At 38.8% G+C, this 27,776-nt stretch overlaps 1 protein-coding gene and 1 pseudogene across 1 annotated transcript; both read left to right on the top strand.

The window, feature by feature from the left end:
* Positions 973–1,902, top strand: LOC100620421 (olfactory receptor 4C46-like). The gene has a single exon (XM_003353952.3). The coding sequence runs from the start codon at positions 973–975 to the stop codon at positions 1,900–1,902; it is 930 nt and encodes a 309-aa protein (XP_003354000.3).
* On the top strand, positions 4,803–27,259 carry LOC110259570 (annotated as a pseudogene).

Genomic DNA, 27,776 nt, shown 5'->3' on the forward strand with positions numbered 1-27,776 from the left:
GCCCTTTTTCACTGCTTGATTTTGGGTAGGATCCTTAATTTCTCTATGTTTCTTCCTCTAATGTGTAAAGTAAGTATAAAAATTACATCTTACAGGTTTTTAATGAGCCTTAAATAACAGAAAGTCTTAGAGCACAGTAAGTATTCAATAGGTTTTATTTAATATGATTATTACTAATATTTTTCTTATATTATCATTATATACTGATTGATCCTCATTTGCCATATGGATGTAGTAATATCAACTATACAGCTTACTCTCATGTCATGTGCATAGCAATCAATCATTAAAGAGTATATTTATAAGCTATTATAAAGCAACTGAATTTACAAAATGTTTACCAGTTTCATTACAGTAGCTCCTGTATTCTTTCATTACTTTCTGATCACTAATGTCCTGTTTAACTTTAAAACAAATATTTAAATAGTCTGATACTAGTGTTTCTTTCTGTCTTCCATCCTCTAACTGAACCTCAGTGCACTTCATTCAAGTCACACAAATATATTAACTGGAGTTATATCCAAGATTTCCTCTTTCTCAAATCCTTCTTCATTCTTCCATTCATAATCTCTATCTTGCAAAGGTTACCATTTCCTAAGAATATTGGGAAAATTCCTTAGCTTTGTACTCATGACCTTTATATCTCCTTTCAGGCTTAGCTGATACTATATGTGGGATCTACTGCCTTGCCTTAAGCTCTGAGTATCTCACATGTGCAAGATCATCTCCTGCATCTGTGTTTACTAAGTTCCTCATGTTTATAACTAAATATTATCTGCTCCAAGGAGAGAGTTTGAGTTGTCCTTAATGGACCATACTCTTGTTTCCCATATGTATTTGCAAAGGAATTCATAACTCAATAGAATCTAGGCATTTAATATTTATGATATGGAGAGAACTAATGAATTCAAGATTGAGCTAATAAAAAGTGACTATTTTTCAGGTAATGTAATTAATCATAACATGAGATACATGGAGAATAGGAACAATGTGACAGAGTTCATTCTACTGGGGCTCACGAGGAATCCAAAGACTCAGAAGATCATATTTGTTGTATTTTTGATTATCTACATTGTTTCTGTGGTGGGAAATGTGCTCACCATGGTCATCGTCACAGCCAGTCCATTACTGAAGTCCCCTATGTACTTTTTTCTGGCTCATCTCTCTTTCATTGATGCTTCCTATTCTTCTGTCAACACCCCTAAACTGATTGTAGATTTGCTCCATGAAAGGAAAACCAGCCCATTCAATGAATGCATGACCCAAATCTTTGGCCAACATTTATTTGTAGGTGTTGATATCATCCTGCTTACTGTGATGGCCTATGACCGCTATGTGGCCATCTGCAAGCCATTGCACTATATAACCATCATGAACTGGCAGGTGTGTTGGCTGCTAGTAGGAGTGGTATGGGTTGGAGGTTTTCTTCATTCAACCATACAGATCCTCTTCATCTTCAGATTACCTTTCTGTGGTCCTAACATCATCGATCACTTTATGTGTGATCTGAATCCTTTGCTCAATCTTGCCTGCACTGATACCCACACTCTAGGACTCTTTGTTGCTCTCAACAGTGGTTTCATATGTCTGTTAAACTTTGTCCTCTTGATTGGCTCCTATGTGGTCATCCTGCTTTCCCTAAGGACCCACAGCTTGGAGGCGAGGCACAAGGCCCTCTCCACTTGTGTTTCCCACATCACAGTTGTCATCCTATTCTTTGTGCCCTGCATATTTGTGTATCTGAGACCTGCAGCTAATTTACCTATTGACAAGGCAGTTACTATATTCTACACTATGATAACTCCCATGTTAAATCCCTTAATCTATACCCTGAGAAATGCTCAGATGAAAAATGCCATTAAGAATTTGTGTAGTAGGAAAGCTATTTCAGGTGATAAATAAAAGGTGCATGGGTCCCAGCATTGATTCTATGAAGACGAGTCTCAAAAGCACTGATGATGATCTCACCAAAAAATAACTATGAGATAAAGAATAATAAAAAAACTACAAATCAAAGAGTCTGCAAGGAGGGGGGCAGACTTAGGTGAAAAAAGGTAAACAAATCTCACCTGGACTATACTTGGCACATTTGGAGAAAGAAAATCTACCATATCAGGGCTTAGTTTTCCTAGTTTTATAGATCTATACAGATTAATAAAATCATTCTTACAAAAAACAAAATCAAATAAATAAAAAATACACTGATAATAAGCAGCAATCTCTATAAAAATCCAAGGAAAGAGGCAATGCTATTATCCTCATCTTACAGGTGAGGAAACAGAAAAAGGAAAAAGTTCCAAAACAGGAATATTGAAGAACAAGTACCCTGTATTTAGCTGATCTCTCAGGCCATGTTCTTAACTGCTGTGACATAAAGCCAGACAATGATAATGGAAAGGTAGCTTAATTTTAATGCTTACAATTTATTGAGATAGGACTGTGTTGAGATCTATCTATCTATCATCTATCTATCTATCTATCTATCTATAATTTCTTACAAACACACCTGTGGTATATGGAGGTTCCCAGGAGGCCAGGGATGGAATTAGAGATGCAGCTGCAGACCTATGCCACAGCCATGGCATCAACAGATCTGAGCTGCATCTGTGACCTATGCCTCAGCTTGGGGCAATATCAGACCCTGAACCCATTAAGCAAAACCAGAGATTGAACCTACACCCTCACAGGGACAATATTGTGTTCTTTACCCACTAAGCCACAATGGGAACTCCTATATGTATATATTTATATATATTTCTTATTAATGTGTATATGTAATTACATATATTATTATATATAGTTATATATGTATCTATTATTATATGTACTACCATTTATCTGTTCATTACCTATTATTAAATTCAAATAATACTCATTAATAACTCTACCCATTTTGATATGTCATAGTTGATGGTAATATGTTGACTGTAACACTGATACGTACCCACTATAGGAGTTTAAAACAAGGGGTCATTTACCCACTGAGGGGTGTGTATCAAATTTTGCACCACATTTCCAAATTTAGCTGTTGCAGTCAGAATAATTTTCTATTGCTCATGTCACCATCTTATGTTGATGACATCACAAAAACAGTGATTCAAATAAAATGGTAAGCATTAAAAACAGTGATTCAAATAAAATAATATTTTAATGTCAGAGAGGAATTTCAATTTATTAATTAAACTCAAAGTCACATGCCACAAAGTAGTTGCCTACTTGCTAACAATAGTTTCTAAAAGTAGCACAATATCTATTTTATGATAAACTCAGAATGGATAAATGTAAGAGCAAGGGAAGATGGATAAATTCAATTAAATATAAAGCAAAACTGTAGAAGTAGAGATGGAAATTTTTTCTACATTTATCTGTTTCAGACTCAAAGAAGTATTCTAGGTTTATCTCTTTCAGAATCTATTTGTTTTCACTCTTGCTTAAACTAGGAATAATAAATTGAAAGTAAACATTTTATCATATGAACAAATGGTTTATTTTGATATCCTTGCAATTCTTAGTAAAAACTTTCATCATACTGTTTTTGCTATATTTCTCTGTCAATCAGGTCCCTTTTTAGTAACATTTCATTTCATTTTTATCTGTAGCTCCAACCCTGAAGTTGCTTTAAATTAAGGATAAATTTATTCTATTCATTTATTCTAGCCTTCATTCATTGAACCATAAATATATATAAATATTTATTATTATTATTATTTTTTGTCTTTTGTCTTTTCTAGGACTGCACCCTTGGCACATGGAGCTTCCCAGGCTAGGGGTCTAATGCTAGCTATAGCTGCCGGCGTATGCCACAGCCACAGCAATGTGGGATCCAAGCTATGTCAGCAACATATACCACAGCTTATGGCAATGTCGGATCTTTAACACACTGAGTGAGGCCAGGGATTGAACCTGCAATGTCATTGTTCCTAGTCAGATCAATTAATCACTGAGCCACAATGGGGCTGTGGCATAGGGAGGTTCCCAGGCTAGGGGATGAAATGGTGAAGTTGCTTTAAATTAAGGATAAATTTATTCTATTCATTTATTCTAACCTTCATTCATTAAACAATAAATATATATAAATATTATTATTATTATTTTTTTTTCTTTTGTCTTTTCTAGGACTGCACCCTTGGCACGTGGAGCTTCCCAGGCTAGGGGTCTAATGCTAGCTGTAGCTGCTGGCCTATGCCACAGCCACAGCAACATGGGATCTGAGCCGAGTCTCCAACCTACACCACAGCTCACAGCAATGCCGGATCCTTAACCCACTGAGCAAGACCAGGGATTAAACCCTCAACATCATGGTTACTAGTTGGGTTCCTTAACCACTAAGCCACTATGGAACTCCAAACAACAAATATTTTTTTCAGCCCAAGGGAGGTATAGAACACATAGATGGTTTGCTGGGGATTCAGCAGTGAATAAAGAAAAAACTGAGTGATGCTTTCATAGAGCCTAGCTACATTGAGCGGCTCCCCAAAGGAGCAGGAAATTATAACAGTATTATAAACAGTGAGATAGTAGAAGGACAGGGTACTTACTATGAAAGTATGTTTGAGGGAGACACAACAATGATCTTGGGGTTCAGAAAAGATTCGAGAGAGAAAAGACATCAAAAATGGGACCCAAAATAGTCAGCAGAGTAAATAGGCATCAGTTGGAATAAGTGTTCTAGGAGAGGGAATATATAATGAATAGAAACTGAAATATGTACAGAATCCTCATGAATTTGACATAGCTGTGGTTGTTAAATCCACTATTCATTTCGCAATTATTTACTGAATGCCCCCAGTGTGCCAGGCAACATGTTGTCCATGCTGGACACCTACTTTCTAAAGGGTAAATTGCAAGATATGAAATTGGAGAGATAAGAACATCCTAGAGATAAGTACTGTGGGGAAAACATTGTCAGGTTTTTTTAATATGAAATGCAGTTGATTTTTAATATTGCCTGAGTTTCAGGTATATAGCAAAGTGATTCAGTTATGTATAGATAGATAAATAGATAAATAAATAAAGGTATATATAGATAGATATAGATATATTTCAGATTATTTTGGAACATTTTGTTTTGTTTTTTCTTTTTGCCTTCTCTAGGGTCGCACCCATGGCATATGGAGGTTCCCAGGCTAGGGGTCTAATCGGAGCTATAGCCACTGGCCTGCACCACAGCCACAGCAATGCAGGATCTAAGCTGCATCTGCAACCTACAGTGCAGCTCACAGCAATGCTGGATCCTTAACCCACTGAGCAAGGCCAGGGATTGAACCCGCAACCTCATGGTTCCTAGTTGGATTTGTTAACCCCTGAGCCACGATGGGAACTCCTGGAAGGTATTTTAAAGTAGTAACTGATGCAATTACATTTGAGTTTTAGAATGATAACTTAAGCTACAGTATAGAAAATACATTGAAGAGTACAACACAAATAGAAAAGAGTAGTAAGGGAGTTACTGTGATGATTTGGATATGAAATGATGGAGGACTGAACTCGAGTGGTGCCAGTGATGATGCAGAAAGGTGTGTACATTTGCACTGGGTCAAATCACTTTCACTGGGGCAGTGAACCTCGAACACAGTTAGCAGTGTTCCTGGGCTGCTAATAGTTCACTTTTCCACACTTTCTGGACACCTGAAAGAGAGAAAATTGAAACTGCCTCTCTTGGGGATTATGCCCACCACTCCAGAGCCCAAGAGGGCCCAATGAATGATTTAAGCAGGGGTATAAAGCCTGGTCCCCCTGATTTATGGTAGAACCAGTACTGTAGAATACATATATCTATATATTCCAGAGCTCCCAAGGCTCTGGGCTGAAGCCAAACTCTAATTGGGAGTACATCATTTCCACTGCCATTTACTTTATAAGAAAAATTGCGGCAGCCTCTCTCTACCTTTCTCCTTATAAATTATTTCATAAAAAATCATTTTATTTTCATCTCTATGGGAAACCCAAACTAAAATGGAGAGATTGAGCACAGTTCAATAAATATTTAGAAATTATGAACAAAAGAACTTGATTTAGGATGAAGATTTAAAAAGAGTCATGAATGAAATCTAGATTCTGGCTTAGATCACTGAACACTTGAGGAAACTGAGAAGAAACAAAGAAGAAGAAGTTTTGTTTTTTGTTTGTTTGTTTTTTGTTTTTTTTGCTGGTGAAGAGGTCTCTGTACCCTGAGAAGACTAAGCTCCTCACCTTCTGCAGGAAGGATTAACCCTGCAATGACTGAGGAAACTAATGGCCTCCCCTGCAGGAGGTGCTATGGGAAACAAAGCTGATTCTCTTCAGAACTCACCCCAGCCTCCCCTTTGCTTCTAGTTCTGTAGCTAGGCACAGGTGCCAGGAGCCAATAAAAGTGAGGTACCAAAGGTGATACATGAGGAGGTGTAACACATTCCAAAATAAAGCCTTGAGTTTTCTACTTTATACAGATAGAAATCCAGGGTATATATGTGAGAATAGAAATTAATAGCATGGGGTAATCATAGAAAAAATAAACTTTGTTCAGACCTATTTATTGATATGGGATCACTAGGCAGGGATTCTGCATGTAATGTAGCTGAGGGTGTTGTGGTGGTGCAGTTTGTGTGTGGTAGCTACTACTTGAAACAAAGGGTGACCCCCAGTGACTGACATAGAAAAGCCAGACCTCCCTTGATTTACTGTAGAAATGAAATGAAAAGGCATAGGAAGATTAGAATGTCATAGTGAATTTGGCATTTTAGATATGCTGGTACTTGATGTATAGGTAGAGATTCTTTTTATCTTGCTATCAATATGGACTACCAGAAGCATTTAGATTTCAGCTTGAAAGGCCAAGCAATAAGCCTCCACTGTTGGATATCAGAAGTGTATCAACAATTGCCATGCCCTGTCATAACATAATTTATACTTCATAAGTATCTTGATTGTATTTTATTCTAAAAGATATCACACTGATATCTTACTGATCCATTACATTAATGACATTGTAATGATTGGACCTATTGCTCAAGAAATAGCAACTGTTCTAGATATTTTGGTAAGACATTTCCATGTCAGAGAGTGGGAGATGTTAAACTAAAATTAGGAGATCAAAACTCAGTGAAATTTCTTGGGGCCTCATAATTTGGGGCATATAAAACTATCCTTTTTAAGGTGAAGGAGCACTTACTCCCTCTGTGTGATCCTATAACCAAAGAAGATGCCCTGTGGGCTTAATTGGATTTTGGAATCAACATATCTTTCATTTAGGTGTATTTCTCTGGCCTATTTATAATGCTATTTGAAATGTGCTAGTTTTGAGTGGGGCCAAGAAAAACAAAATCCCTGCAAAATGTCCAGGTTGTCATGCAAACTTCTCTGCCACATGGGGATAATGATACAAACAATCCACAATGCTTGATGTGTCAGTGGCAGAGAGGCATGTTGGAGACTTTGGAAGGCTTTCACATGTGAACCACAGTTCAGGCCCTTAGCATTTTGGAGCAAAGTCTTGCCCTCCTGAGAAAATAACTACTCTTCTTTTGTGAAAGATCTCTTTGTCTGCCACTGGGCCTTAGCAGAAACTGAATACTTCACCATGGGCCACAAAATTACTATGCAACCTGAGCTGCCCATCATGAACTTGGTGCTATCTGACCCATCAAAGCCATTAATCTGGGTGTGCACAGCAGTAATTCATTATGTGCTATATAAGTGATCCGGCCCAAATAACACCTGAAGGCAAAGTTACATGGATAAGTGACATAAATGTTCATGGTCTTCACTCCTGTTACACTGCCTACTCTCTCCCTGCCTACACCTTTGGATTCATCAGGAGTTGACTATGATGAGTTGACAGAGGAAGAAAATACTTGGGACTTGTAAACAGATAGTTCTTCAATGATAAGCAGGCATAACCTGAAAATGGAGAGCTATAGCACTACAGTCCCATTCTGCAAAATTCCTGAAGGTCAGCAGTGCTGAAAATCCTCCCAAAGGGTAAAACTTGAAGGAGTTCATGTACTGGTTCACTTTACTTGGAGGCAGAAATTCCCAGGTATGCAATAGACCCTGATTCACAGGTTTGACCAATGTTTTGGCTGGAAATAATATGGTTGGAAGATTGGTGACAAGAAAATTTGAGTAAGAGGTATATTTACATGCTTGTCTTAATGGGCAAAAGGACATGAAAATATTTGTGTCCCATGTCAGAGAGGGTCAAATTGGGAGTGACATCATTCACTAATAACTTTTTTTGGTCTTTTTTTTGCCTTTTCTAGGGCTGCTCCTATGGCATATGGTTCCCAGGCTAGGGGTCTAATAGGAGCTGTAGCCATCGGCCTATGCCAGAGCCACAGCAACATGGGATCTGAGCTGCATCTGCAACCTACACCACAGCTCACGGCAACACTGGATCCTTAACCCACTGAGCAAGGCCAGGGATCAAACCTGCAACAACATGGTTCCTAGTCAGGTTTGTTAACCACTGAGCCACAATGGGAACTCATTTTGTTTTGTTTTTTTATTCACTAATAACTTTAATAAACTATTAGCAAATTTTGCTTCCTGTTCCCATTAACTCATGCCCTGCTTGCCTAGAAGCCTTTGTTCCAAAGGGATAAATGCTTCCACCATGCTTATTCAACAAGATTCTGTTAAACTGAGAGTTAAAATTCCTTCCTGTCCTCTTTGGGATGTTCATGCCTCTTAATCAATGGGAAAGTAAGTAAGTTACTGTGATGCTTGGGTGTTTATCCTGACTATCAAGAGGAATCTTGACTACTGTTTCTCAATGGAGATAAGGAATGTGTGTTTGTAATAAAGTATCTCCCATATGGCTTCTCTTAGCATTACCACATCTGAGGATTAAGATCAGCATAAAACTACAACAACCCAATCCAGTCAGAATTGCTAATGGCCTAGGCTTTTTGGCAATCAATATCTGTGTATCCTGACCAGGTAAAGACATATGGCCAGCCTAGGGTTCTCTGAAGGCACAGGGAATATAAAATGAGTAACAGAAGAAATTAGTTTTAAAAACCAGCTATAACCATGTAACCAGTTACAGAAATGAGAACAGTAATTGTTGGATATCCTCTCTATTTATGAATATATTGCTATGTGTATATTATACACACACACATATGTATATTTGTTTTCTTCTTGATCTTATTACTGTATCATGTAACATAAAATGTGTTGACTTTCTATCATAGTATTGTTAATTTTCATTACAGAATTTAATTACATGATATCAATGACTTTACCTCCCAAGGACATTACCTCTGCTTTTTGAGAAGGACTTTTGCAGTTTCACTTGTACATGGGACATTTGCACCATGCTAGGCTGAATTATGACCTTAGAATTGTCTTCCTTTGGGATCTAAATATGGTTTAAGAGATGCATATTGTTTTGGGCTGTGTCTATGAGGATTTTCTGGATGGAAAGTAACATTTGAAGTGGTAGACTGAGTAAAGTGGATTGTCTTTTCTACTGTGAGTGGTCCTCATCCTATCAATCTAATCAATTTAAGGTCTGAAATAACAAAAGCCTCACATCCTCTGAGTGTGAGGGAATTTTCCAGCCTAAGAGCCTTCAAACTGAAAGAGTGGCCCCATCTGTCTGAAAGTCTGCATCCTGGGACATTAATTCTTCCTGATTCTATAGCAGCTTCCTGCCTATGGATCTGAACTGGGACATTGACTCTTCCTAGATGAGAGCAGTTTCTGGCCTCTAGACTCAAAATAGGATATTGACTCAGTAGATGTTGTACTTGCCAATATCCATAATTACAAGAGCCAGTTCCTTATATTAAATCTCTTCATGTATAAGCTATTGATTCTGAAAGACATCACAATGCCATTTGTTGGGAAATAATTTTGTTAAGATGTCAATAATACCTAAGGCAATACAGATTTGATAAAATCCCTGTTTTCTGTATGGAAAAATCACTTAAAATGGCATTTTTTTTTCAGATGTGGAAAAAAAGGGACCCCTTAGCCAAAATAATCTTGAAATCTAAAACAATGGTTGTTGTCTTATACGTCCTGATTTTAAAACTTAGTGTAGAGCTATAGTAATCAAAACAGTGTGGTACTGACATAAAGACAGGCATATAGAGCAATAGAATAGATTAGAAAGCCACAAAGTAAAACATCATGTGAATGTTCAAATGATTTTCTACAAGAATTCCAAAACCATCCAGTGGAGAAATCACATTTTTTTCAACAAATTTAGTTGCCCAAACTAGATGTCCACATGTAAAAGAATGAAGGTTTACCATTAACTTAATATCATATTCAATTATATACTCAAATTGATAAAAAAAAAACCTTAACATCAGAGCTAAAACTATGGAAACTTTAGAAAAATTAAACAGTAAATTCAGGATATTAGATTAATCACTAATTTCTTTCAGTGACACTAAATCAAAGGCAAAAGAAGAAAACATAGGTAGGTTGGATTATATCAAAACTTAAAACCTCTGTGCATCAGAGAACACAGTCAACAGAGAGAAAAAGAAACTCAATGAATAGCAGGAAATAAATACATATCTGATAAGGAGTTAATGTCCAGAATATACAAGGAATTTTTACAACTCAATAATATATAAAACCCAATGAGTAAATAGGGAAAAAAATAACTCAAAAGGGTACTTTTTTCAGAAAAGATGTACCAACAGACAATAAGCACATGAAAAGGTGTCCAAAATCATTACTCACACTTGTGCACTGTGTGTGGGGATGTAAAGTGGAGCAGCTACTGTGAAAGACAGTATGACATACCTCAAAAATTTTAATATAGTATTACCATATGATCCAGCATTTCCTCTTCTGGGTATATATTCAAAATAATTGAAAGCAAGAACTGAAAAAGATACTTGTACAATGATGTGGGCAATATAGAAACTCTGTTTTATTTTTACAAACTACCTGTAGATTAAAAAACTGTTTGAATATAAAGTTTATTAGAAATGAATATCTTCTTTTATTTAATATGTCCTCACAAATTATCTGTGTTTCAGCATGGGTCAGAATATCCTTTTTTTTGAATTTAAAAATTTTTTTTTACAGAATAAAATACATATATTTAAACACAATTACATTCACATAGATTATTATATCATGGATCTTAAGAAAGAGATTAAGTGACTCCCTCTGGAGAAGCGGAATGGAAAATATGCTGAGACAAATAAGAAATTTATTCTATACTTTATCCTATTTTGTATGGATTTCATCTTTACTATTTAGTATTATCTATTACATTTCAATTTTTCTTTAAAAATTAGCAGTATATTAAAATTGTGCATATTATGCAACTAAAATTTATAGAGAAGAAAGCCTTATATACCACTAAATATTTTATATAGCATAATAAAAAGAATAACTTAACTGGTAAGAACAACAAAAATAATACACCCTCTGAAAATAAGTAAAATATAAAATGCATAAATTGGTTAAAAAACTGTGTAACTAAATAAACATGTCCTCACAATTTGTTACATCTTATTGATTCTTCAATATAGGCATTACACCATTATAGGAGATGTGATAAACAAGACATTATAGACCTTACATTGTACCATGGAGAGAAATAGTTATTAATAATACAATTTTAGAGCTATATTATTTAATCATACAGTTGCATTGTTTAATTATAATTATCATAAATTGATGGAGAGGAAATCAGAATCAGATCGAAGAAGACTTCAGCATTCCAAGAATGATGTCAAATGACCCCCTTCATGGTGGATTATGCACTTATTTACTATGAGATATATTTATTCTCCAGAGATTCCTTGTTTGTGTATCGATTGTAGATTTTTGGTTTGCAGTTATTCTGAAGTTTTGATAAGAGAGTCTATGTATATGAGATTGTTTTAAGTTGGTCTCTTAATTGCAAGTTCATCTCCAGTGTCCTGCATTTGTACCCACCTCTTCTCATGATTTCTGATTTTGGTGGTATAATTGTCCTTGGATGATTTCATATCTTTACTGTATATATACCTTTACTGGTGAGTCTTGCCATTTGTGGGATTTTTGTTTCCTGTTGCTGTGTTTTCTTTTTCTTTTTTTTTTTTGTCTTTTTTGTTGTTGTTGTTGCTATTTCTTGGGCCGCTCCCGCGGCATATGGAGGTTCCCAGGCTAGGGGTCGAATCGGAGCTGTAGCCACCGGCCCACGCCAGAGGCACAGCAACGCAGGATCCGAGCCGCATCTGCAACCTACACCACAGCTCAGGGCAACGCCGGATCGTCAACCCACTGAGAAAGGGCAGGGACCGAACCCGCAACCTCATGGTTCCTAGTCGGATTCGTCAACCACTGCGCCACGACGGGAACTCCTGCTGTGTTTTCTTTTCTGCCTGGAGAAGTTCCTTTAGTATTTGCCGTAAGACTGGTTAAGTGTTGCTGAATTCTCTTAGCTTTTGCTTATCTGTGAAGCTTTTGATTTCTCCTTCAAATCTGAATGAGAGCCTTTCTGCATAAAGGAATCTTGGTTGGAGGTTTTTTCCTTTCATCATGTTTAGTATATCATGCCACTCCCTTCTGGCCTGCAGAGCTGCTGAAAAATCTTCTGAGAGCCTTATTGGGGTTCCCTTGTATGTTATTTGTTTCTTTTCCCTAGCTGCTTTCAAGCTTTTCTCTTTGTCTTTAATTTTGGTCAGTTTGATTACTATGTGTCTCGGTGTATTCCTCCTTGGGTTTATTTTATATGGTACTCATTGTACTTGCTGGATTTGAGTGAGTGGTTCCTTTCCCATGTTAGGGAAATTTTTGGCTACTATCTCTTGGAATAATTTTTCTGTCCCCTTCTCTCTCTCTTCTCCTTCTGGCACCCCTATAATACGGATGTTGGTATGTTTAATATTGTCCCAGAGTTCTTTGAGACTCTCTTCATTTCTTTTCAATCTTTTTTCTCTTTTCTGTTCTGCATCCATAATTTCCACTAATCTACTGCATAAAGGAATCTTGGTTGGAGGTTATTCCACCTTGCTTATTCGTTCTTCTGCCTCCTGTATTCTGCTGTTAGCTGCTTCTGGTGAAAATTTTATTTCAGTTATTGTCTTTTGCATCTCTTGTTTAAGTTTTATGTCGTGAACCTCTCTGCTCGGCGTTTCCTATAAGGTATCCATCTTTGCCTCCAGTTTATTTCCAATGTCTTGCATCATTTTCAGCATCAACAGTCTAGAGTCTTTTCCTGGAGGCTGAGAATCACCTGATCACTTAGCTGATTTTCTGAGGTTTTTCCTTCCTCCCTCAATTATTATCTGATCTTTTTACAGATAATAGAGTTGTAGCCTCTCTTACTTCTGGTGTCGGCCACCCTCGTGGCTGAAGTCAGTGTGGGGGCTTGCTGTGGGCTTCCTGATGGGAGGGGCTGATGCCTGCCCACTGGTAGGTAGAGCTGATTCTAATCCCTCTGGTGTGTGGGGCTTAGTCTCTGGATGGGGTCAGAGGCAGCTGTGTGCCCAAGGTGTCTTTAGGCAGCCTGTTTACTGAGGGGCAGGGCTATGATCCCACCTGGATTGTTGTTTGCCTTGGGGCTTCTCAGCACCTGATTGATGGGTGGGGCCAGATTTTCCCAAAATGGCCACCTCCAGAAAAAGGCAGGGCTGCTGAATATTCCCAAGAGCTTTGCTTTCAAAATCCATCCCTCACAAAAAGCCACATTCACCCCTGTTTTCCCAGGATGTCCTCCAAGAACTGCAGTCAGGTTTGATCCAGATTCCTATGGAGACCTCACTCTGCCCTGGGACCCAGTGCACATGAAAGTCTGTGTGCACCTTTTAAGAATGGGGTTTCCATTTCCCCCAGTCCTGTGGAGCTCTGCACACAAGCCCCACTGGCCTTCAATGACAGATGCTCCAGGGGCTCTTTCTCCCAGTGCCAGATCCCTGCACGTGAGGGTTTGATGTGGGGCTCAGAACTCTCACTCCTGTAGATGAGTCTCTGTGAACCAGTTAGTTTTCAGTCTGTGGAGCTTCCCACCCAGGAGGTATAATGTTGTTTATGTCATGAAATCACCCCACCTACCTCTTGATGTGGCCTCCTATTTTTCTTCTGGAGGAGGGTATCTTTTTTAAGGTTTCTGGTCCATTTGGTTGGAGATTGCTCAGCCTTTAGTTGTGAATTTTGTTGTTTTTAGGAGAGAAGTTGAGCTCCAGTCCTTCTATTCTGCCATCTTAATCCTCTCTATTTTTATTATTTTTTAAGTAGTTATTTCCCCAATAAGATTTTTTTTTCTACTGTACAGCATGGTGACCCAGGAACACATACATGTACACATTCTATTTTCTCACCTTATCATGCTCCATCATAAGTGACTAGACATAGTTCCCAGCACTACACAGCAGGATATCATCGCTAATCCATTCCAAAGGCAAAAATTTTCATCTATTAACTCCAAGCTCCCAATCCAACCCACTCCTTTCCACTCCCCTGTGGCACCCACAAGTCTATGATTTTCTTTTCTGTGGAAAGGTTCACTTGTGCCATATATTAGCTTCCAGATGTAAGTGGTATCATATAGTATTTGTCTCTCTCTTTCTGACTTAATTCACTCAGTATGAGACTCTCTAATTCCATCCATGTTGCTGCAAATGGCATTATTTCCATCTTTTTTATGGCTGAGTAGTATTCCATTGTGTATATATACCACTTCTTCCTAATCCAATCATCTGTTGATGGACATTTGGGTTGTTTTCATGTCTTGGCTATTGAGAATAGAGCTGTAATGAACATGCAGGTAAATGTGTCTTTTTTAAGGAAATTTTTGTCTGGATATTTGGTAAAGAGTGGGATTGCTAGGTCATTTGGTAGTTCTATGTATAGATGTCTAAGGTACCTCAATACTGATCTCCATAGTGGCTGTACCAGCTTACATTCCCACCAACAGTGCAGGAGGGTTCTTTTTTCTCCACACCCCCTCCAGCATTTGTTATTTTTGTACTTATTAATGATGGCCATTCTGACTGGTGTAGGGTGGTATCTCATTGTAGTTTTGATGTGCATTTCTGTGATAGTCAGGGAGGTTGAGCATTTTTTCATGTGCTTGTTGGCCATCTGTACATCTTCCTTGGAAAAAAGTCTATTCAGCTCTTTTACCCATTTTTCCATTGGGTTGTTGGGTTTTTTGCTGTTGAGTTGTATAAGTTGCTTGTATATTCTAGAGATTAAGCCCTTGTCCATTAGATCATTTGAAACTATTTTCTCCCATTCTGCAAATTGTCTTTTTGTTTTTTTTTTGGGTTTCCTTTGCTGTACAAAAGCTTTTCAGTTTGATTAGGTCCCATTGGTTTATCTTGGCTTTTATCTCTTTTGTTTTGGGAGACGAGACTGACCTGAGGAAACATTTGTAAGGTTGATGTCAGAGAATGTTTTGACTATGTTCTCTTCCAGGAGTTTGATGGTGTCTTGTCTTATATTTAAATCTTTCAGTCATTTTGAGTTTATTTTTGTGCATGGTGTGAGGGTGTGTTCTAGTTTCATTGATTTGTGTGTAGCTGTCCAGGTTTCCCAGCAATTCTTGCTGAATAGACTGTCTTTCCCCCATTTTATGTTCTTGTTTCCTTTGTTTAGGTTTAATTGACCATAGGTGTCTGGGTTTATTTCTGGATTCTTTATTCTATTCCATTGGTCCCTATGTCTGTTTTGGTACCAGCACCACACTGTTTTGATGACTGTGGCTTAGTAATATTGCCTGAAGTCTGGGAGAGTTATGCCTCCTGCTTGGTTTTGTACTTCAGAATTGCTTTGGCAATTCTGGATCTTTTGTGGTTCCATATAAATTTTTGGATTGTTAGTTCTGGTTCTGTGAAAAATGTCATGGATAATTTGATAGGGATTGCATTGAATCTATATATTGCTTTAGGTATGCCCATTTTTACAGTATTAATTCTTCCAACCAAGGAGCATGACGTATGTTCCTATTTCTTTGAATCCTCTTTAATTTTCTTAATGTTTTATAGTTCTCAGCATATAGGTCTTTTACCTCCTTGTTCAGGTTTATTTCTAGGTATTTAATTTTGGGGGGTGTGCTTTTAAAAGGTGTTGTATTTTTGTCTTCCTTTTCTAATATTTCATTGTTAGTATACAGAAATGTGACTGATTTCTGAATGTTAATCTTCTATCCTGCTACATTGATGAATTCATTGATTAGTTCAAGTAATTTTTGTGTGGAGCCCTTTAGGTTTTCTGTATACAGTATCATGTCATCTGCATATGATAACAATTTTTACTTTTCTCTTCCAATTTGTATACCATCTATTTGTTTTGTTTGCTGTGGCTAGGACTTCCAATGCTATGTTGAATAAGAGAGGGGAGAGTGGGCAGTATGTCTTGTTCAAGATTTTAGAGGGATTTTTTTTCAGCTTTTCTCCATTGAGTATTATATTTGATGTGGATTTATCATAAATGACCTTATTAGGTTAAGGTATGTTCCCTCTATACCCAGTTTGGTAAAAGTTTTGATCATGACTAGATGTTCGAGTTTGTCAGATGTTTTTTCTGCATTTGCAACCAAAAAAAGTGGTTTTTGCCTTTTTTTTTTTTTGTTAATGTGGTGTATGACAATGATTGATTTGCATATGTTGAACCATCCTTGTGACCCTGGGGTGAATCACACTTAGTCATGGTGTATGATATTTTTGATATATTCTTGGACTCGGTTAAAATTTTCTTGAGAATTTTTGTATCTATATTCATCAAAGATATTGGCCTATAATTTCCTCTTTTGGTAGTATCATTGTCTGGTTTTGTTACAAGGGTGATGTTGGCTTCAGAGAATGTCTTTGAGAGAATTCCTTCTTCTTCAACCTTTTGAAAAAGTTTAAGAAGGATGGGTATCATTTCTTATTTGTATGTTTGGTAGAATTCGCTGGTGAAGACATCTGGTCCTGGACTTTTATTTGTAGGGAGGGTTTTTATGACATATTCAATTTCATTTCTAGTGACTGGTTTGTACAGTTGATCCATTTATTCTTGATTTAGTTTTGGCAGGCTGTAAGTCTAGAAAGTTGTCCATTTCTTCTAGCTTGTCAAATTTGTTGGCAAATAATTGTTTATATTATTCTCTTATGATTTGTTTGCATTTATGCAGTTGTGATTTCTCATTTTCATTTATTTTTTTTTGTCTTTGCTTTTTCTAGGGCTGCTCCTGAGACATATGGAGGTTCCCAGGCTAGGGGTCAAATCAGAGCTGTAGCCACTGGCCTATGCTGCTGGGGTCCAGCCCCAGCATCCAGGGAGTGTTGAAGGAGAGGATGGGCTACAAACAGCATGGAAAGAATTGGAGCCAACTCCTCAGCTGCATGCTGCAGATGACCCAATTTATTAAATAAAAAGCATCAGCTTTTATACCATTTTACAATCAAGTTTTTTGTAAGATTTGACATTAACATTTTATTTAAAGCCCTTTCTGTTCCCTCCACCTGAGATACAAAAAAAGGTAGGTTAAAACATGTTCCTTTTGACTTTAGATTTTTCTTCAAGATTACAAACTTAAAGTTTCACACTGTATTTTTCTTAAAAGGTCAATAACAGTAGCTATTCTATTCTATATTAAGAACAAAGCTTTAATAAGTAATAAACTATGATACCTAATATCCTTTAACTAAAGGCATATATAGTTAACAAAAATGCATGAAAGCCTTAGGCTCATGACATTCTTGAGGCTGAGGTTTATTTGGCGCCAACAAGCTAAGCATTTAACCTATTGTCCTTACTTATGCAAGTTCCAAACCACCAATTTCAACAGAAAGGAGTATTATACCCCAAAATTATCAAGTGCCCCCACAGGGATGAATGTTACAGGTGACACTGTTATTTAATAAAAAATATATCTACTATAAAAAAATAGCAATTTGTAGGCCATACAACACTTTTCCCAGCCCCAAACTTCTTTTCAAGTGAAGGGACTGAAATCATAAGTTTCCCCTGTATACTCTTACAAAATAGGTGCCACAAATTGTTATTCCAAAACAAAGGCTTTTTCCATTACATTGTTTAAATGACTTCACTCTGTTTTGGTTCAGGTGTTTTATGTACCTGGGGCAAATCCTTAGCTGTAAGAAAGCTGTGAATCAAAGATAGAAAAATAAGGATAAACACAGCAAAAATAGATTAACATATTTTTTAGGGGATATCATTTTTTACTTTTCAGGAAACTGATGTTTTTCAAGGAATTGCTCTGCAATCCTTCTTCTTTCTTCAGCTTGTCTGTAGCTCTGGTAACCAGACAAGCCTCATGCAGGTGCTGACCGTGGCTTTGTTTTCTTTACTGGAGCCCCCCATGGCTCCCAACACTATGCCAGAGCCACAGCAACGTGGGATCTGAGTCGTGTCTGTGACCTATACCACAACTCACAGCAATGTTGGATCCTTAACCCACTGAGCAAGGCCAGGGATCGAACCTGCAACCTCATGGTTCCTAGTCAGATCCATTAACCACTGTGCCACGATGGGAACTCCAACAATCTTTTAAAATTTTTAATTAATTAATTAATTATTTTTTTTTGCCATTTCTTGGGCCACTCTCATGGCATATGGAGGTTCCCAGGCTAGGGGTTTAATCAGAGCTGCAGCCACCTGCCTATGCCAGAGCCACAGCAAAGCAGGATCCAAGCTGTGTCTGTGACCTATACCACAACTCATGGCAACGCCGGATCCTCAACCCACTGAGCAAGGCCAGGGATCGAACCTGCAACCTCATGGTTCCTAGTCGGATTCATTAACCACTGCACCATGACGGGAACTCCCCATTTTTCATTTCTTATTTTGTTTATTTTGTTTTTTTCTCTCCTCTTCTTGGTGAGTCTTGCCTGAAGTTTGTCAATTTTCTGACGTCAAGTGAATCTACAAAATTTCTGGGTGAAATTTGGAGTTGGATTTAGCCTACTATTTGACTTGAGTGCCACCTAGTGGGAAGATAGCCTAAGTGCCATATTTACCAAAGGGTTGTAGAAACTACAGGAATGATCACTAACCAGGTTTCCCTAATCTGTGCAGGAGATGGTATTGTGTGGCTTGTTCCCCTACCTCTTTAGGAAAACATTTTGAGAATTGATCTTTATCTGAACATTTATCATGGCATTGGCTGAGCTTATTTGTCCACAGATATGACAAATTCCCAACTTAAAAAAAAAGTATTGCCGACTATCTTTAGTAACTAGATTTTGGGTTGTCTTTGTCTCCATGTTCCTCTGAAGAGTCTGAGCAGCAGTGTTGTGCTTCAGTTAAGAATTCTGTGTAAGTCAAATATACTCCAATGCAATTTATTAAAAAAGCATTCTATGAATGGTATATTTGGCATCTTTTCCAAATAGAGTTCAAAATATCTTAAATCTGGCAGAAAGCTGCTACTACTGTCCCAGGAACAGTCTCTAGAGCACCATGTATTCCTAATTTTATCCCAAATATTTCTTGCTAACTCTTCATAGAGTAGCAAGATTATTCCAGTTTGTATAGTACCTGTAATTGCAGATGTGGTTCAAATTAGTTTTCATGGGATAGATTGCTGCAGTCACTTTTCTCCCATGGTTTAATTTTCCACCTTAAGCATGTTACCAATACCATAGGGCTGATACATTAGCTTCCACTTTTTGGGTGACATTTCCAATCACAGAGGGCAGGACAGTTACCCAAGGGACAAATAATCCCACAAAGCAGAATTCTGACAGTTCTCCCTTAAAGATGATGGCATTTTTGAAACATTTCTCATAGTCTATGATGGCTCTTGTGGTCATCCCTCTCCTGGCCTGGTGGGGTCTGGACCCTCTTCTCCTCCTGAGTGACCTCTGTTTCCATGTGTCATGTGGGACTGCAGCATTGAAGCTTAGGGGGTGATCTTCAGTCAGTGCTGACCCCTTTCTAGGAATGCTCCCTTCACCCACTGCTACAAGGAGTTTCATCTCCGTGTAAGATCAGAATCATTGACAATTCAACCAACATAGTTCTGAAATGATAAAAACAAATTTAGATTTTCTTTCATATTGTCTTATTTGCTCAAGGTATCATATTTTTTTAAAACAATAGATGTAATTAGTATACCTTCTCATTTATTTCACTCAAGCACAGAGCTGGATTAGAGGTTAAATTTACCCAGACAAGGGAGGGGTACACACACATGCACACACACACCATCAACAATAAAACACATGCACACACACACAGGGAAAAATAATAACTTGGTAGTGGGCTATGTACCTTTTTGGAATAAGATAAAACTACAAAGAAAGGTGCAAGTAAATAGCCAACCAAAATGATTAATTTTTTAATTTTGGCCAGAATCTTTAAAGGAACATGGAGATTAAGAATTGCTTTATGATGCAAGTCTCACATAATGCCTGACTCCATGGAATGCCTGTGAATATAATTTATTTCCTTTTGAGACTGGAGTTTCCATCTTTAGAGCATTGACTCTTCAATTAAAACCTATAATCTAGTCCCCATGGTTTCCCAATTTTCTTTAAGGAAAACAAAGTAAAAGGGCAGCAATGTGCATTTACTCAGAAGGTGTCTCAAGTTTTTACAAAGAGATATTATGATTTTTTCAGTATTTTCATTTCATTGAAAAGATGAAAATTTTCTTCTTTCTTTTTATACTTCAACTGATTTATCAGTGATTCTAATAAAAAAAGAAAATAAAAGGCTACACAAGTAAGACATGGGAGGAAGTTTTGAGTATCTGGTGCTGTCATTCACTGCCTTGCACAGGTACAGTGTCTGCTACTGCTACTGTGACATTAATTTTATAGTTTATTTTGTAATGAGATCAGTTGTTTGGTTCACTGTCAAAAGCATTACAAAAATATTCTGAAAAACATGATAGATGTCAAAATATCAGTTATTTGAAATGGGCTATTTTTGGTGCTTTCGATTTTGGAGTGGCAATGCATGGATTTTGGAGTTGAGGAATATAGAGAATGGCCTTGAAGAGGAAAATAAATGCATTTGAGTTAAATACACATACCTGTTGGGAGAATGAGAGAGATTTCAAGGATAGTTTTACTTTGAATTTTGGATGTAGCTGGAAGAGAAAGAATAGAACTTGTGTGTTGCATTTTCAGACATGGAAGGGAAATACGTGGACTTACATCAGTGATTTGAGCTTCCTACAACCCAGAATCAGTACAGACTATTGCTTAATAAATCCCAATGCTTATTCGTTTGTCCACTAATTTTATTCTTACTGCAGTCATTCTATTTACTATGTTCTATTATCCCAACATTTTTTCAATACGTGATTAGCCTCATTAACATTTCTACCTTTCTTGTGAACTTTAGCCTGTAAAATATTTACACCCAATGTAAGATCAAGCACACTGTATTTGTAATAAAAGGCCAGAACAAATGATACTTTGCTGACTGTTGAAATTAGCAGACCCACTGGAGCTACAGATTATCTTCATTATGCTTTTTGTGTTTGTGTGTGTGTGATTTAGGCACTTACAGTTTTGGGGAATGTTGGAATGATCCTATTAATCAGGATGGATTCCCGACTTCACACACTCCATGTATTTCTTCCTGGCTAATCTGTCCTTTGTGGACACTTGTTACTCATCCACCATTACTCCAAAGATGCTGGTAGACTTATTATCAGAAAAGATAAACCATCTCCTTTGCTGGCTGCTTCCTGCAGATGTTCTTCTTTATAGACTTTGGCACAACTGAATGCATAATTTTGGAGTGAGTAGCCTATGACTGTTATGTGGCCATATGCAACCCTCTACTTTATACCCTGAATATGTCCAGGATAGTTTGCATAAAAAAGAAGTGGCAGGAGGGGCTCTTAGTGCAGGACTGTTGAACTCCATGGTTAGTACAAGTTATGTAAGCAGTTTGCTGTTCCTCAGGGCCAATGTCATCTTTTACTTCTTCTGTGACATCCCTCAAATTTTTAAACTGTCATGTTCTGACATACACCCGAATGAAAGCATCTTATCCACTTTTGCTGATGTGAATATGATTGGGAATCTCCTGGTGATCCTCACCTCCTACTCCTACATTCTCTTCTCCATCTTTCATATGCATTCAGGGGAGGGGAGGCAGAGGCACAAAGCATTCTCAACCTGTGCCTCTCCCCTGAGAGCTATCATTCTGTTCTATTCCATTGCTATCTATACTTACCTGAGATCTACTTCCAGCTACTCCCTGAATCAGAACAAAGTAGCTTCCATGTTCTACACAGTGGTGATCCCCATGCTGAACCCTTTCATCTACAGCCTCAGGAATAAGGAAGTAAAGAAGGCCCTATGGAACGTAATTACTGGGAATATGGTCCCTTCATTTCTGTTACTATTTTGTTAGTTTACTGAACTAAATTGTGTATTAATGAAGTTAGTGAACTTCAAATGGTAGATCAAGTTTATAGTTAGAATATATCAGGATAGTTTCTAAGTAATCATGTTCTAATATTACTCAAGAATGAGTATGTAATTAGGTAGAAATTACCAAGCTTATGTAGGAATATGGACATTTTAATCTAATCATTTTTTATTCCCATTAGGTTCTCAAAAATATGAATTATTTATAAATTAATCTTGTTTAGGGAAATAAAAGATTAAGTATTTAGAGACAAAAGTAACAATAGCACATGAAACTAACCATTGTAGAATACTTATACTTGTCCAGTTAATTTTTTTCTGAAGGACTTTTGACCATTTACAGTTTGTAAGTGATTATTTGAATCTAAAACTTCACAGGTTCTGGAGTTCCCCTTGTGACACAGTGATTTAATGATATCGTTTGTCTCTGTGAAGGCACCCATTTAATACCCAGCTCCTGGCAGTGGGTTAATGATCTTGCATTGTTACTGTTGCAGGACTTATGTACAGGGTGACAAGACACTGTGGCCTTTTTGCCAGGAAGTAGGGTTTATTCATACTGGCACTGGCTCAAAGTGGTTTCATATCTATAAGGCTGAGACCCAAACACAGTGGAACACCACCTTATATACCCCTGTTAGGTTGTTTTTTTTTTTTTTTTTTTTTACCCTTTGGTCCCTTTGTCTCCCTTATAATGTAACATACATTCTGTAATTTCTGAGTGGACAATTATAGGTTTGCTTGTGCCCACAGATGCAAGTTATGTTACATTGTTACAAAACCACGCATGCACATACTTGTGCTGATGTTGCATGTTGCCTTCCCTTTGCTCTGCGAGGGTCCTTCCCCCTCCCCACTACATTTCCCCTTTGATGCTCTGAACCCTTTCTCAGGGTCAAAGAGCATTCTCTTGGGCTAGGGGTTTATATTTCCATAGTATCATCATATGTGTGGCCATTTTTCTTTTGACCATGGCCTCAATGAATCCAGAGACAGATCTTATAACTAGAGGAGTCAGACAGGGTAAGATCAGGCAGCCTCCCAAGATCATGAGAATGATATCTATGAGGGTTTTGAATCCCCTAAAGGTTGAAAACCATCCCCCCAAAAGCTCTCAAGGGCTCTAGCCATTCCAAGTTTGTACAGGGACATGTGCCACTTTTTTTTTGGTTTGTTTTTTAGAGCTGCACCCATGGCATGTGGAGCTTCTCAGGCTAGGGGTCTAATCAGAGGTACAGCTTCTGGCCTATACCACAGCCACAGCAACACCAGATCCAAGCCATGTCCACAACCTACACCACAGCTCACAACAATGCTGGATCCTCGACCCACTCAGCAAGGCCAGGGATAGAACTGGCAACCTCATGGTTCCTAGTCGGATTTGTCTCCACTATGCCACAATGGGAACTCTGACATGTGCAACTTTTTTAATGTTGCTGGCTATGTTAGTTATAGCCTGGCCATTGTCATCTATCTGGAGGCAGCAGCCCAAATGGTTAAATTTCATACATACTCCTCCTTCCTCTGTTAATAGGTAATCTAAGGCAAAGTGTTCCTGGTAAATAGCTGTATGCATTTGCGATTGTTGTTTTGCCATGAGTTCCAGGGCTGTGGCTGTTTGGTTAGTAATAATTTCCAGTGCTGCCTGTAACCTGATGATTCAATTGAGCATGTATATAGGGGTTCTGTAGCCCCAACTTCCCTCTTGTTCCCAAGTGGCTAGACCATATGTATCAACAATTTTCTGGGGTGGCCACTTAATTTTACCCCATCCTAGGGAACTCCTTTTGGTTCTAACCTTTAGGCACTGATAAAGAGGAACCCTTAATTTTTTCTTCCTCATGGTTAGGCAGGAGCAAAACCACCAGTTGGATTATTTCACGGGTACAATTCTCTTTTCATTGAGTGGGGCGTTGTGTATATGCTCTTTTTTTCCATGTATCAGAAACAACCTATCAGGTGCACTCCAGTGTTCATGGTTGCTAAGAGTAAGGTTGTCTCAGTATTTACTAATTTCAGGTATGCCATGGAATGGATTGGCCTCCTCCTCACTATGTATAGTACAGTTGACTGTGGCTTGATATGGAGAGGATTGGCACTGGGAGGTATTAACTGTGGAGGCCAAGACCCAATACCAGGTAGGAGTGTTCAGCCACCACTTGAAACTGGTAAAGTCCCAAGAAAGCCTTCTTTTGCATTGAGTTTTGCCTGCCCATTGCATATAATTGGGTCTCTTTCTACTAATGTACTATTTTCCAATCACCTCTGAGGCCAAGATCCAAATTTAGGGCTGGTTGTTTACTCTCTCTGTTATGGAATGATTTCATTGAAGTAAATGGAGAGGAATTTAGGCTTTTCCTCTTGCAAGGCCATTTTTCACTCATAAGGGCCCCTCCACAGGCCCAAGAGTTAGTGAAGTTGAGCTCATGGAGAATCCTTTCAGCTATGTCAATGAAAACATTCTTCCCTGAGTTGGTCAAAGACTGGGCCGGACCCTGATTTGGGGGGCCTTGGACCTACCTGTTGTTTTATACTCTGTATAGTTTCTCTGACCACTTGGGCCTGGGTGCAATCTTGAACTTCCCCTCCATCGGACATGCCCCAATGTTTGCTATATGTCCAGCAAGCCCAAACTTATGTTCCCCCTTTTCTTTGGTTCCTAGCAAGTGTGCCCCACTAGGTATTTTGTCTTTATCCATCCTATCCAATACATTTTACCATTATATGTGCAAAGGGTGGGAGTGGTACCTTGATAGCAAGCAGCTGGCTGGTAGGTATAGGAGGTGAAGGACAATCTAACCTCTCAATATCAAATCTTCCCCATACTCTTATCACAAGGGGTGGAATTTGATTCTATAAGAGGGGCAAAAGGGGCCCAGACTGGAAGCAACTAATAACAACAAAATATCCTATACGGAAGATGAAGCAGAGCCCAAGTGGGAAACTTTTGCCACATTTCCAATCAGCCAGAGCAGTCTCTGCTAGTCCTATGGCAAAGATTAGGACAATAAGCACAATAACAGACAGGTACAAGGGGTGGGAGTGCATCAAAATAAGGGGACTGAAATGAGGAACAGACACAGTCTATTTATCCCTTCTGGTGGCTGATTCCTCAAGCTTCTGCTCCAGAGTGACTAGGGCAGGGCTGTCATCCTCGTGGATCTCTGGAGCTGCAGCTTGTTTCTTTCAGATGGTCAACTTGCATGGTGTTGAGAGATCAGGGATGTATTCCCAGCTGGTTTTACCCTGCTGCAGTGAATCCAAAGAGCCACTTCTGTCACCTTTACTAGAGTAGGGGTGGATAAAATGACAGTAAATGGGCCCGTCCAAAAAGGTTTTAATGAATGGACATTCATCACATTCCCTGGTTTGAAGGGGTGGGTGTCTGTGGTTGGGCTTGCAGGTAAACCTTCCCTAACCCACCAATGGTGGGTGGCCAGGGTGGAACCTAGCACCTGCATCTGCTGCCTCAGGGTGAGGTTCCCTAGTTCCTTTAAGCCTCTGCTTATACCCTTAATGAGAGGTGGGGGGCACCTATAGAGGATTTCTTAAGGAGAAAACACAGTCTGCTTAGTAGGGCTGGATGTAATTTTTAGCAAGTCTAATGGCAAGAGCTTGTCCCAATGCCAGTGTGTCTCCTGGCTCAGTTTGCTTAATTGTAGTTTCAGAGTCTGATTCATCCATTCCATCTTCCTTCCTTCCTTCCTTCCTTCCTTCCTTCCTTCCTTTCTTCCTTCCTGTAGCTCTAGGGGAGATAGGCCATGTGCAACTTCCAGGTGATTTGTAACTCCTTTGTCACCAATTTTACTATCTCTGCCACAAATTACAGTCCATTAAATCTGGTCAACTGGAGATATTTCATCCAGGACTTTAATACAATCATGGTTTGACTGACCAGGCCCAACAGGCAGTAGGGTTGCAGGGTTTAAAGTCCTCATCACATTTAGGTGAATGTGCAGGTTTTTACATAACATCCCCTGATAGTTAACCACCTGGGCCTTAGTCAGCCAGTATTGTTCCTTATATTCCATTAATGTTAGTACCGAGTGTGGCATTTGGACTGTTAATTCTTGTCCCATAATCAATTTACCAGCTTCTGACACTAAGAGAGCTGTGGCCGCAAGTGCCTGCAGGCAGGGTGGCTATCCTTGGCCAGTGGAGTCAAGTTGTATGGAAAGGTATGCCACTGGACAATGTCATGACACCAGCATCTGAGTGAAGACCCCTATTGTGACATCAGTGCATGGTGCATGTATAAGAAGAAGGGATTGGCCTTGTCCAGGAGTCCTAGGCCAGGTGCATTGTGAGGGCTTACTTAATTTTTTCAAAGTCCTTCCTGGAAACAGTAGGCACATTGGTTTTGACCTAGTTTTGGCCCTGGGTGAGTTCCCCCTTTCTGGCTTTAGCCTCAGTCCTGTGGGGAACCTTCCATTTGTTTCACCAAGGCAGCAGCTAGTAGGCTCACCTTTTTGTTATTTGTTTTATTTTTATATTTTTGTCTTCAGCCTTTAGTGCTGTCTGGTCATGGTTGACAAACATGTTGGTTGCTACCCCGAACAACTGACTAGCATTTATGCCTACAAAGTCCTCTAACTTTTGGAGGTTGTGTTGGATGTCCCCTTGTGCCTGGCTCATGAAGGCTGTATTGACCATCTGCTGGTTTTCAGTTGTTTCTGGGTCAAATGTGTTATAGAGGTGGAATGCCTTGCACAGCCCTTCATAAAATTGGCTTGGGCTCTCTTCAGGTCCCTGGAGCACCTCTGAGGTTTTGTTCACATTTATAGCCTTATTCCTCTTTTTTTTTTTTTTTCCTCAAGGCACTGGCTCTGGGCATAAGCCTTCACATTTATTGTCCCTGCCGTGGTATGTTTTTCTAGCCATCTTAAAGCTGCCTGAATAATTCCTTACCATTCTTTAGTGTTAAATGGACTCAGAAGAAGCTGGTGGCCATCAGTCTAGTGGGCTTGTGGGTCTGAATAATGGACTGCATTAGATCAACCATAGCCTGGGGCTTCTCTGTGTAAGAGAGGCTAGATGTTCTGTGAGATAGATTGGCCTTTGTTCAGGGGTGGCCTTCTGAGGGGTCACTAGATAAAGAACTAGTTAGCAAAGTGTTGAAGAGGTCAGTGGTGGTGAAGTGTTGGTACAGAAAAACACATTGGCCTCCTTGAATTGGACCCTCCTGATCAAAACAGACAGGCCCTCTGGTCTCTCCCAGTGGCATCTGTAGGGGTCCCTGGCATCATGGTAGAGAGGGGCTGTCCCTATTGGCCCAGCTTTTCTGTTGCCTACCAGCTGGAGTATGCATGGTTAACATTGGAGGCTGGGAGAGGCAGCTACTGATAATGTTATGGGTGAGTCAGGGGAGGGGCTGCTCCCCAGGGATGCAGCTGCCCCCGGTTGGGCCTTGGATGCTGGAAGTGCAGGTGGCAGCAGAGGGTACAATGGTGCATATGGTGGGGGAATTTCCTCCCATTCCTCAGATAAAATGGA

The sequence above is a fragment of the Sus scrofa genome, chromosome 2 (assembly GCF_000003025.6).
Source record: "Sus scrofa isolate TJ Tabasco breed Duroc chromosome 2, Sscrofa11.1, whole genome shotgun sequence".
NCBI classification, from domain to species: Eukaryota; Metazoa; Chordata; class Mammalia; order Artiodactyla; family Suidae; genus Sus; species Sus scrofa.

Excerpts from the sequence above, each read along its gene's own strand:
- LOC100620421 (XM_003353952.3), top strand. The coding sequence starts at position 973 with ATGGAGAATAGGAACAATGTGACAGAGTTCATTCTACTGGGGCTCACG.